This window comes from Manis pentadactyla, chromosome 2 (genome assembly GCF_030020395.1).
Source record: "Manis pentadactyla isolate mManPen7 chromosome 2, mManPen7.hap1, whole genome shotgun sequence".
Taxonomy (NCBI): Eukaryota; Metazoa; Chordata; class Mammalia; order Pholidota; family Manidae; genus Manis; species Manis pentadactyla.
Window position 1 is genome coordinate 204,809,452 of NC_080020.1, and position 12,553 is coordinate 204,822,004.

The following is a 12,553-nucleotide window of genomic DNA, read 5'->3' on the forward strand; positions in this document are numbered from 1 at the left end:
TCTATTTTTCAGTTCCAGGGTTTCCACTTAATTTCTTTTGTAATTTCTGTGTCTTTCATGATACGCTCTATTTGATACACATTGTCATTATACCTTCCTTTACTTTTTAAATCATGGTTTCCTTTAGTTATTCACAATGGCTAATTTGAAATCTTTTTCTGTTAAATCTGATCTCTGGTCTGTTTCACAGTCTGTTCACTGTTTTTTTTCCCAATGAATAGGTCATGCAGTAGTCCCCCCTCTTTCCTGTGGGGGATATTTTCTAAGATCCCTTGGGTTACCCCCCAGGTATCATACCTATGATAATGTTTAATTTATAAATTACACACAATAGCAAATTAACAATAACTAATAATAAAATAGAACAATTATAATAATATACTGTAATAAAAGTTATCTGAATGTGGTCTTTCTCTTAAAATATCTTACTGTGCTATACTCACCCTTCTTATGATGATGTGAAATGACAAAATACCTACACGATGAACGGAGGTAAATGACGTGGGCGTTGTGACACGGCATTAGGTCACTACTGGCCTGACTCTGTTAGGAGGAGGATCATCTGTTCCAGACCATGGTTCACTGCCGGTAACTGAAAGTGTGGATAAGGGGGGAACTGCAGTACTTCCCTGTTTCTTTGCACACCTCATAATTTTTTGTTGGAAATTTGACATTTTAGATAATATACTGTAGCAACTTGTGAGTACTGCCTCTCCTACCCTCCAGGGCTTGTTACTGTTATTTCTTATTTGTTTATTAACTAACTGGATTTTTTTAGTGATGCCTGTTCCCTCCCACTCCCCCACACTGAGATGTTCAGCTGAGATGTTCCTGTTCTGGGAGGTACAGATTTCGTTATGCCCAGGGTCACCCTAAGGAGGCAGTGGTGTAGGTAGGGCTTTCTTTCACTCCTTCTTGACCACATCCAGCTGTTAAATTCTATTAATTGCCAGCTGATTGCTCGATTGTTTTCAACTATTTCCTGGTGGCATAAATTGCTCTGCACACTAATTCAATCAAATTGTGACTCCTTTTAAGGATTGATTTCTGAGGTCTTTGATATTTGCTCTGACCTTAGGAGGGCTCCTCTCAGCTCTCTTATTCCCTGTTCTCCCCTGCAAACTAGTCAGCTAGGCTGTATGTTCATTAGATCTATGAATCTCCCAGTTGCCCTTCACCACAACCTTTGCTATTCTTGAGAGTGCCCTTGGGTATAAACTTCTCCACACTTTGTTCCAAATGACATGAGATTAAGAACCATCTGTTTCCACCTGGCCTCTGGAGCTGGGGACAATGGCACATTTCTCTCTGAGTGACATTTCTATTCTAGGACCTGATTGCTTAGTGGGGCGCATGCGTGTGTGTGTGTGCATGTGTGTATACGTAGGCTTTGCTCATTTCCTCCTGGCATGGAACCACTGTCTCAGGAACCAGAGGAAGGGATATCTTCCTAGAATTCTCAATATGCTGCACTGAAGGTAGAGCCTCTGTTCCACACAGGAGTTAAGCCAAAGTGGGAGTCTCTACTTCTTAGCTGTATTCACCCAGGACTTAACCTCAGTAACTGGGCATCTGGGGTCAGGATGAGAAATGAGAAGTCTTGTTCTTCTAGGGAAGAAAGCCCTTCAGTTGTGAGCTGGGTAGATAGGGAGGCCTGTGTTTTTGGCTGCAGCAGCCAGAAATAGACTCTTCTGCTCCCATTCTCCCAGGTTCTCTGGAAGGAAGGAAGGAGCAATTTTGATTCAAATACCAGACTCTTGTCACTCTTACTGAAGTTGTAAATTTTCCTGAATATATGTTTCATTTCATTTGCCATTTGCTCTTAGGGCCATTTCCAAATTAAATATTTGTTATGTTCATATATGTATGTAATTTTTACTTCCATTGAGGAATGGGTAGGCACTTATACTGTCATGTCAGAAACCTAGAATCTCAGTGCAGTTTTATAATTGGGGCCAGAGATTGGAGTTTTAGGTATTGACCATATTTTTCCTGAGTAAATACTATATGATACTTAACTAATATTTTATAAGGGTGATATGAGGTTCCTACAGATCATATTGGAATTATCAGAACAAGAGACCAGTGACAAGGAAAGAATGGAACCTAGCTAGAATGTGGATGAAGACAAAGCAGTTCCTAAAGAGAAATAAGCATCCCAAATAATCTGAAAGTTAGGACTGCCTTCTATTTATGTTATTACCTCTTAGCCTCTAAAAAGTAAAGCTTTAGAATTTGCCATCTAAATGTTGCTTCCTGATTTCTTCATTATCAAGTTAAATAACTATACTTAACTATACTTAAGTATACTTAAGCCCTTTTCTATCAATAATTAAAACTTAGGTCTATACAAGGGGAACATAACTGATAAGACATAGACTGTTTTTCATTTCTGCCCTATTTTTTAATAGGTTACTGAGAATGCTGTTTTCTATTCCTTTTTAAAAAATTTTAAGAACCCTTAACATGAGATCTTAACAGATTTTTTCAATTGAAATATAGTATTGTTATCTATAGGCATAATGTTGTATGTATCACTAGAATTTATTCATCTCGCATAACTGAAATTTGATATGAGCCAATTAGCAACTCCTCACTGCCCTCACCCCCAGCCCCTGGCAATCTGCGCTCTATTCTTTGCTTCTATGAGTTTAACTTAGGTATCTTATATATGTAGAATCATATTTGTCTTTCTATGACTGGCTTATTTCACTTAGCATAACGTTCTCAATATTCATCTGTGTTGTCACGTATTGCAGGGTTTCTTTTTTTATTGCTGAATAATATTCCATTGTATGTATATACCACATTTTCTTTATCCTTTCATCCATAGATGGATGCTTAGGTTGAGTCCACATCTTGGCTATTGTGATAGCACCACAGTGAACATGGGAGTGCTAATATCTCTTTGAGATACTGATTTCAATACCTTGGAAAAATACCCAGAAGTGAGATTGCTGGATCATAAGATAGTTCTGTTTCTAATTTTTGAGGAACCTCCATACTGTTTTCCATAGTAGCTGAATCATTTTGCATTCCCACTACCAACAGTGGTGTACAAGGGTTCCAGTTTCTGCCTTTTCAATGTGAGAAGCTCTTGTTCATTTGCCACAGTGATTCTTATCCATTGATGTGCATTAGAACTGGAGTCATCTATGGATAAATCAGTCCAGACTTACCTGGTTTTCATAAAAGCTCCACAGATGATCTCAGTTTGTATATTTAGTCAATATCAACTGAAATAATTAAATAAAATATGTAAATTATACTTGCATTATACCTTTTAAAATGTCCAGTTAACTAGTTAGCAAGAATATATTTGAAGATATCTAGCTAATTCTTTAAACACATAAGCATGTTATGTTTAATTTGATAATAAGGCAAATTTGTTTTGACAGTTTTGCAATGGTTTTTTTAGTCCACATCAGCTTCGTCAGAAAATAATGTAGTCTGCAGTTTTACATCTTTTTAAATGTTTAATATTGATTTATATTTTTCCATTTATATATTCTATTTTTCTTAGATTATAAACTGTTTAATATTACATATTGAAAACCAAATTTAAAATGTTTTTTTCTTTACTGATAAGTAATTAGTAAGTAAAAATTCTCTCAAATATTAAAAATAGAGAGTAAATGCTCACTGAGGAATTTTCTCTTTTTGAGCATAGTACTCTTCTGCTTAGTGATTTACTGGGATTTTTATTTTTCCCCCAAGGATTCTTGATGTGTAAATGTAAATGTTTTTGTTCTCATTAGCTTTTTTTCTTTCCAAGTAATTAAAAAATTTTTATTAATTGTGGTAAAATACTTTTATTGACTTTTTAACATTACAATATTTATATAAAGAATTGTTCCTAAACATATAGCTGGTTATTTCTGTATATTAAAGGAAAAAATTAAGCATTAATCAGTAAAATGTTGCAATTAGATGAAGACTAGAAGCACAGAATATTTGAATTCTAGAACAAATTCCCCTAGAACATAGCCACATCCCAAAGACCAGCATATATTCTACATGATGTTAGATTCATTGGTTAATTCTAATGCTGAGATGGGATGTACCAAATAGTAAGAAAATTATTAAATGGCTGACTGTATCAGTCTGCAGAACAGTGAAGAGCAGTATGACTACCTTTAAAGTCATTTGCCTTATCTTCCAAACTCCTACTATTTACCTATCATTCTGAATATATATTCTCTATAAGCCACACCCACTCTACATTCTTTTATTTACTAAATTCTTTAAATCATATCTTTGCTGGGGAAACTACAAATTTTCTATTCAGTTTTTGCCTTTGATTCCCAGATGTATTGTAGAAACTGAAAACTTAGAAGAAAGAGTAGCTGTGGTGAGTCGAATAATTGAGATTCTGCAAGTCTTTCAAGAGCTGAACAACTTCAATGGTGTCCTTGAGGTTGTCAGCGCTATGAACTCATCACCTGTTTACAGACTAGACCACACATTCGAGGTAGGTTTGCATAGGTATTTTTAAATGAACTTCTATTCCCTGTTCTAACAGTCAGGATTTTAACAATTATGATCTTTAATTTTTAAGTGCTTCATATGTCCTTTCATAAGAGCTTAAAAGATGGAATTATCTAAATTTTGTATTGAATTGGATCTTTTTATATTAGGCATTCTTATTAAAATGCATTCACAGGTCCTAAGTTAGAAGAAGAAAAAACTTTCAATGCTTAATTTGTAATAAAGTGTACAATTAAATGCTAACATAATTGTGTGAGGAATGGCAAGATAAACTAGATTTCATGCAGATAACACACTTAAGTTTGTTCTAAGGTCCACGAAGATAGTCTCTTTGAAGGAGTATTATTATTCTTTAGTTAAATTGATAACTGTTGCATTTGGGCTTTACTCTTAGCTTGGCATTTTTTGGCAAAACTTGTGATTTCTTTTGTAAATGTATGCTCCCTAAGTATTGTTTTTTTATTACAGCAAATAGCAAGTCGCCAAAAGAAAATTTTAGAAGAAGCTCATGAATTAAGTGAAGATCACTATAAGAAATATTTGGCAAAACTCAGGTCTATTAATCCACCATGTGTGCCTTTCTTTGGTGAGCATTTCTTCTTGAATTTTTATGGTATTTCTGGATAAAGTAAGACACTTCATTAAATGACTGACTTTACACATGTGTAATTTGCCAAAATACTTGTTATTTTAAAAATATTTAGCACCTGTATCTCCTTAGAATTTTCTCTATTAGGACTTTTTAAGATCAAGCTCAATATATACATTCCACTGTTTATTTCCATCTTGGGCAGAGGTTTGATACCACATAATTCTTACTTGTGTTTTTATATTCATAGAAATCTTTTTTATTGAATTACTCTACAGAAGAGACATGGTCATATTCATCCATATTTATAATCATGTTTTATGTTAACAATTTTACGTGACCAAAAATAAGTGCATTTGCCTTTGCGTCCACACCTTCCACACATAAAAATTTTACTTACCCTTTTTCCTTTCCCTTTTGCACCAGAGGAAGGAAGTGCCTTTTTCTTCTTTTTAATACTAAAGCATCTACCATGTGAATTTTATCTCTTCTGTAGGCTTCTCTATTTTATTCTATCATTTGTTTCCTGTATTTCATATCTTTCAATATCTCTTTCATACTAGTTTCTTTTCTCTGCTTGTATATATGCTCTGATGATTCTTCCTTTGAATGCTTATAAAAACTATCATCTCTACCATGTATCTGTTGTTTATTCTTTTGAGTATATGATATATTTTCTTCTAGCTGTTCCCTCATCTTTATCTATATATTTTCTATATAGCTTTATGTTCTATATAGCTTTATATATGCACATAACATTGTTAAGTCCTGATATTTTTTTCAGTCAACATATCGTATTTTCCCACATTTTTTGTTCAGGCTTTATAACCCGTCACTTAATATTTACTTCTAATCTTTTTGCTGTGCATTTTATATATAGTTGTAATTGTATGACATGTATACCTTATTACTTTTTTCACTTACCATATCCTAAATATTCTGTCATGTTTTATTAAATCTTCATAATTATCATTTGTAATGGCTGCATAATCCATAAAGTTTGTATGACAACATATCTAAGTATCCTGTGATTGGACATGTTTTCAGCTTTTTTGTATTCCTAAATAATGTTATAACCACTATCTTCGTATTTATACCTTTTTTCTGTATTTAAGAATATTTCCTTGAGCTAGATAATCACCTAGCTAGATATTTTATACCTATTTTATATATCACTAGGTATTTCTTGTGCTAAATCTTTTACCAGTCTGCCTTTTAGTTTTTATTCTTGGACATACAGTATTTTAAAATTCTGTGTTCTTTCCATCTTCCCCATTATGATTTCTATTTTCTAGGTTTAGAAAGTTCTTCCAGCCTAGTAATTTAATATTCAGTCATATTTTCTTCTAGTTTTATGATTGACTTTTAAAATTATATTTAACTCTAATCAAATTGAAGTCTTTTAGATATCATATGAATATTCAAATTTATTTATCCACCAAATTATTTGTTGGCCCACGTTTATTGAATAATTTTTCTTTATCCCCACATACATACGGTGCATCAGCAAAAAAGTGAAATCTCACCCTCTTCACTATCTGTGTCATAACACTTTGCTTTCCCTCTCCCCAGAGGGGCTGTTTCCAAAGAAGGGTATATGAAACAATCTGTTGAAAAGAATTAGGCCTTGCAGTATGTCATGTTCAGGTCTATATATTATCATACTACATTTTTTATTCAAAAATTATGCATGTATTGAGAAATCATGTTTAAACATTTTTTACAGATGTAGCATGTGATCAACAAAGTTTGGACACTGCCTCTTGGATTATTTGTTCTTTTAACTAGCTATCAATTCGTCATAATTTCCAAATTTTATCCTGTGCTCTCCCCAAATGCTACATAAGCATTTTCATAACTTCAATCAAATATACTTTTAACACCTACGACATCACATAACTTACTATCCTATGTGTTCCCAGTGTCAGTCATTATGCCACCACCCATTTGGTGACTCAGACAAAAAGCTGAGAGTCTTCATTCCCACCCACCACCCTCTGCTCACTTCTTGTGGAGTCTAATTCTTAAATATTTATGCACTCCATCTTATCCCACAGATCCCAAGTTGCCTTCATCATCTCACCAGGACTACTTTTATCCTGCTAACTCATCTTCTTACTTCTAGTCTTAACTCCTTTTAACAGTCTGGCTTCATAGTACAGCTGGAGTAATTCTTCTAGAATCCAAAAATGCTAATAAATCTGCTAGTTACTACTGGATAAAAGTTAAGCTCTTTAAAAAAAGTTCTTCATGACCCAGTCCAGGTACTACTACCCACAAATTCTTAACAGTTGGGCCATCAATTTGTGACTGATATGGATAGTTGATTTGGGCTGCCATCAAATATGTGTACTGTTACAGACACGTGTACTGTTTGTCAGACTGAACATTGAGCTAAGTGAATCATGCAGCTCAGTGTGGAGAAGAATATAACTGGCTGCAAGTAAAAGAGCCAAGTGTCAGGGAGACATGGGAAATAGAAGAGACTCTGCTTATTAGAACACATGGTAAATTTGTCTTATGAATGTATAATCAAGCTTGGCCTGGATGTTGAGAAATAGCGAAGTAACTAATACACTTAATAACTGAATACTGTTCAGAACCAAACAGGCATTGATGTCTATCATGTTTCATAATTGCTGACTTGTTCACTACTGGTTTTGAGTCATTAATCTTTTCAAGAATGAAGCCTGAATTTCTAGTATTTAGAAATGTGCCTCTACCACAAAAGCTTTTGGAACCACTAATCTGTGATTAGAACGAAAAGTGCCTGTAATTTTTTCATTCTCCTCATCCAGTGCACAGTCTGCAGTGGTGGAGACTGGATTAGAACAACTCATCCCTTGTGTGTGTCTATCCTCATATAGTGCCACTCTTCCTCCACCCCATTCATCAGACCCCTGTGGTCCCACCATACCAAACAACATCTCTGAGTATGCCTTCCAAGCTCTATCACAAACCAGTGCCTTCCTACACATGGCTACTTTGTTTAAAATGCCCTTCCATCTGTTCTACTCATTAAACTGCTATTCATGTTTTGAGACTTTTGTAAGCACCACTTCACCTGTGATGCTTTCTCTACTCCCACCAGCTCAAGGCAGAGTTAAGCACACCTCCTTTGTGCTCTCACAGCATCTTATGCATTAGCACTAATATAGTACTTACCGAATTGTACTGTCGTGACTCACCACATTCAAAACTCTGAACTACTTGAGGTCAGGGACTGTGTGTCTGGTTCATCTTTGTATCTGCAGTACCAATGCAGTTCTTGGCACACAGCAGACTAAGTACATGGGTATTGAGTGAACCAATTCAGATATTCACACACCCTTTTTTCCCCTAAGGCATCATAGTCAGTACTTTAGGGTAAAAGGCAGAAGCATAAGAGAAGAATGCAAGAGTAGCAACAGCATAGACAGTCAGAGCCACAATTGTTTAAGCATTTCCTTCTGTTAGACCTCAAAGCCTCTGCATAAAGTTAACTCATTTATTTATCACAGCAACCCTGCTTTCCGCATTTTACAAATGAGAAAACCGAGGCACAGAGAAGCTAAGGAACTTGCACAAGATCATGCAAGGAGAAAGCAGCAGAGCCGGTTCCAGAACCTTTATGCTAGAAGAGAAGGGAACTAAAGTGCTTGTTGCTTTCTTCATTCTCCTCCTCATCCAGTGCACAGCCTGCAGTGGTGGGGAAGCAGGAGCTCAGTTACCAGACTGCCTCTAGTTGCAGAAGTACTGAAGGCCAGAATGTATATAAAGTATATGCATCCTGTGTTGATAGACTTGCATATGCTTCCACATTTCCATGAGTAAGCCTATGCAGACAGTACTACCTCTGAATTACAAATCCTAATAATCTCTTGTGGCTCTTCAAGTGCTGGGTAAGCAGAAAATAGGATCCTTTGAACGTAACTTTTTGCCAAAAATAAGTGTTATTAGTGGCAGGCTATTAAAGTTTCTTTAACAAACGTGACATATCAAATAACATGGTTTAGAGGGGTATGGGAAATTGGTTATTCCTACTGAAAAATCTATTAATTTTGTTAAAATTGGTCTCCCTTTTTCTTGGGTATTTATAATTCTTAGGTTTATCACAGAAGGATTTGATACTTACAAAAATATTCTCTTGACATTTACTTAACTTGTCTTTTTTCATAGGATGGAAATCTGTGCCTTGAATATTTGGTTATGGTGATTGATATGGTATGGTGTAATATGTCTACAATTATTGAGAAAGAAAAAAAATAGCTTTTTCCTTCTTTATCCTTAAAATAATTTCATTATATCTTCTAGGAATTTATCTAACTAATATTTTGAAAACAGAAGAAGGCAACCCTGAGGTCCTAAAGAGGCATGGAAAAGAGCTTATAAACTTTAGCAAAAGGAGGAAAGTAGCAGAAATAACAGGAGAGATCCAGCAGTACCAAAATCAGCCTTACTGTTTACGAGTAGAGTCAGATATCAAAGTAAGTTGAATTACTTGAGTACATGTTTCTGATTAAGTTTATAAGCCATCTCATGAAAGGCAGGTTTATTTTTAAAGAAGAGAAAAGGAAACAAAACTTAGAATAAATAACTCATCTTACATTAAATGTTTTCTTAAATTATTTTCATGAATTTCAAACTGAATTTAAAGTATTTAATATTAATAATTATTTATGAATTTGCATTTATTTCAGAGGTTCTTTGAAAACTTGAATCCAATGGGAAGTAGCATGGAAAAAGAATTTACAGATTATCTTTTCAACAAATCCCTAGAAATAGAACCACGAAACCCTAAACCTCTCCCAAGATTTGTAAGCATTCATTTATTTCTTTTACATTTGTATATTTTTTGCATTTGTCATCTATTTCTGGTGAGGTCATTGCTACTATATGTGTTACACTGATTAGTTTTCTATAAAGGCATTCAGGGATAAAGTGCACAAATTAAAGTAGTAGAAAAAGTTCTTAATAAATATCCCACTTGGTTCCAAATAAATGCACATTAATATTAATCTGAATAAATCCTAATATAATAGATGAAGAAATTGGGCAACTATGTAAGTTTTAATTTTTTTAAACAAAAAAATCATTCATCATTTAAGGGCAAGAAATTTGATTAATTCACACTAACAAATATAATAAATAATGTGCTTATGCCTTTTTTTAATAGTGTAATGACTTATTAGAACTCTTAACCATGAATCATTAGCCATAAAAAATAAAAACAGATTTTGCTAAGGATGCTTTTTGGGGCAAAAATAAAGTTTCCATTGTTTTTTATTACTTGTCAGTGCCTGACCACATTTATATACAGTGTCATCATCTCACTGCTCTAAATATAATCTCTCTTAATTCATCAGATCAAGAAGTAAACCTAAATGGCTACTAAGTAACCAAGATAAATTTTATAATGTCTATGAGTTAAAGCTTACACTATTATATTACCTCAGAAGAAAACTTCTCAAGACCTAAAACAGTTTTCTAAAAGATGGGTTAAAAGCAGCAACTAGAAATAGCCATGTAGTCATCTCCAGATAAGACATCCTGATACCACTGAGAAATGACCACTCTGTCAGAAAATTCCATACAGCTAACATACACACACAGATGAAAACTTAAGCAATTTAATGCATTTTTAAATAACTCAGATAATTCTGATGGCATCACTGTATTACAGCAAAGTAAGCATAATTCAAAATATTAATCCTGGCTTTTCCAGCAAGGTTAAATTAATTCAACAAGGTCTGTTTAAAAAAACAGAGAAATATGCAAAATATCTCAGAAAGATTTCTATCCAGAAATATTAAAATGACAAATACTCTGATATTTATAGGACTAAGACTCAGTTATTTAATGAAATTCATTCCCTAATAAATGAGGTAGCCAAGGCTTTGATGTTAATGTTTTAACTCGAATACTTTGATTTGGATCATGATGTAATTCATTCATTTATTAGTGGGTTATGGTTTTCCTAGCTATTAGTTGAATTTTACCAGGCATATATAGAAAAACCTTCCTTTCTAGAATGGTGTTGTTAAGTATTGTGTTTCTTTTGATATGTCTACAGCCAAAAAAATATAGCTATCCCCTAAAATCTCCTGGTGTTCGTCCATCAAACCCAAGACCAGGTACCATGAGACACCCCACACCTCTGCAGCAGGAGCCACGGAAAATTAGTTATAGTAGGATCCCTGAAAGTGAGACGGAAAGTACAGCATCTGCCCCAAATTCTCCAAGGACACCGTTAACACCTCCTCCTGCTTCTGGGGCTTCCAGTACCACAGATGTTTGCAGTGTCTTTGATTCTGATCATTCGAGCCCTTTTCATTCAAGTAGGTGCTAAAATTTAAGTGCTTTAAAGTAATTGTTAATATTATTTGTGCTAGAGGTTAAAAAAAGAATCTGGGTAATTTTTAAAAATTTTTTGTAAATTTGTAGAGATATCAAATACTATTTCAGAAGATACTCTAAAACAAATTCTAAACTCTAGCAACCTAAAATTTAAAAAATATCTGTCGGAACAGCCCTCTTTAAATTTATTATACTTTACTGAAAGGCTTGGTAATGAAATTGGTCATTTCAACCTCATTTGAGTATTTTTTTAATTGGTGAATTTAAAATGCATCCCTTCTAACCACCAGAAATAGAGATAACTCAAAATCTGCAAGGAATGTCAGTCCAGGGCTTTAAATGTCGCCTCCAGAATTATGTTTGAATACTACTCAGTACATTATTCCCTTTTCACCAAACTCTGTATCTGATTTGGACATGTATCAAAGTCAGTCTCCTACTGAACCCTTTTTGTCTACATCATCCAGAGGATGGTGTATAGTGCCTGCTAATACACTGCCTATGCGTCCAAGCAGCTGTATAATCTCACAGTATGCATACTGTTGCTCATCCCTTTCTTATTTTTGGTCACTGCTGTCCAGCAGAAATATGATATGAGCCACATGTATAACATTAAATGTTTTGTAGCTACATTTAAAAAAGCAAAAAGAATTAAATGAAATTAATTTTAATATATTTTATTTAACACAGTATATGCAAAATATTGTCATTTCAGCATGAAATCAATATAAAGTTTTATTAATGAGATACTTTACATTCTTTTTTGTTCTAAATCTTCAAAATCCAGTATGCATTTTACACTTACAGTACATCTCAGTTCGGACAAGCCACATTCAAGTACTTAGAAACCACATATGGCTAGTGGCTACCAAATAGTACAGCTCAGCTCTAGCCCTTTGAAGAGGCTATTTTTTATTTCTAGATCACCCTGCTTCCATTAATTTTCTAATTAATTTCATGTGAGGCTATAAAGCTCTACTAAGAACACAACAACCTTCTTTCATTTGTTTATTATTAAATCAAAACTTGAATACAACCAGCTTTAATCCTGTCACAGCCACTGTCATGGGCTGTCTTAGCTCAATGTTCAGATCATGTTCTGCCCTACTACTTGGCAGAAAAGACCCAATATTGAGAAGC

General features: G+C 34.2%; 1 protein-coding gene across 3 annotated transcripts in view; it reads left to right on the top strand.

Annotated features, from left to right (window-relative positions):
• SOS1 (SOS Ras/Rac guanine nucleotide exchange factor 1) overlaps window positions 1-12,553 on the top strand; it is a 115,341-nt gene that overhangs the window by 90,900 nt on the left and 11,888 nt on the right. For 2 of the 3 annotated variants that reach the window (XM_036925540.2, XM_036925539.2), the window contains exons 16-20: window positions 4,309-4,471; window positions 4,957-5,074; window positions 9,371-9,543; window positions 9,757-9,873; window positions 11,130-11,394. In XM_036925540.2, coding sequence (XP_036781435.1) covers window positions 4,309-4,471; window positions 4,957-5,074; window positions 9,371-9,543; window positions 9,757-9,873; window positions 11,130-11,394 — 836 coding nt within the window. Of the gene's footprint in view, window positions 1-4,308; window positions 4,472-4,956; window positions 5,075-9,370; window positions 9,544-9,756; window positions 9,874-10,422; window positions 11,073-11,129; window positions 11,395-12,553 lie in introns of those variants that run through there. The other variant, XM_036925541.2, reaches the window with a different exon arrangement.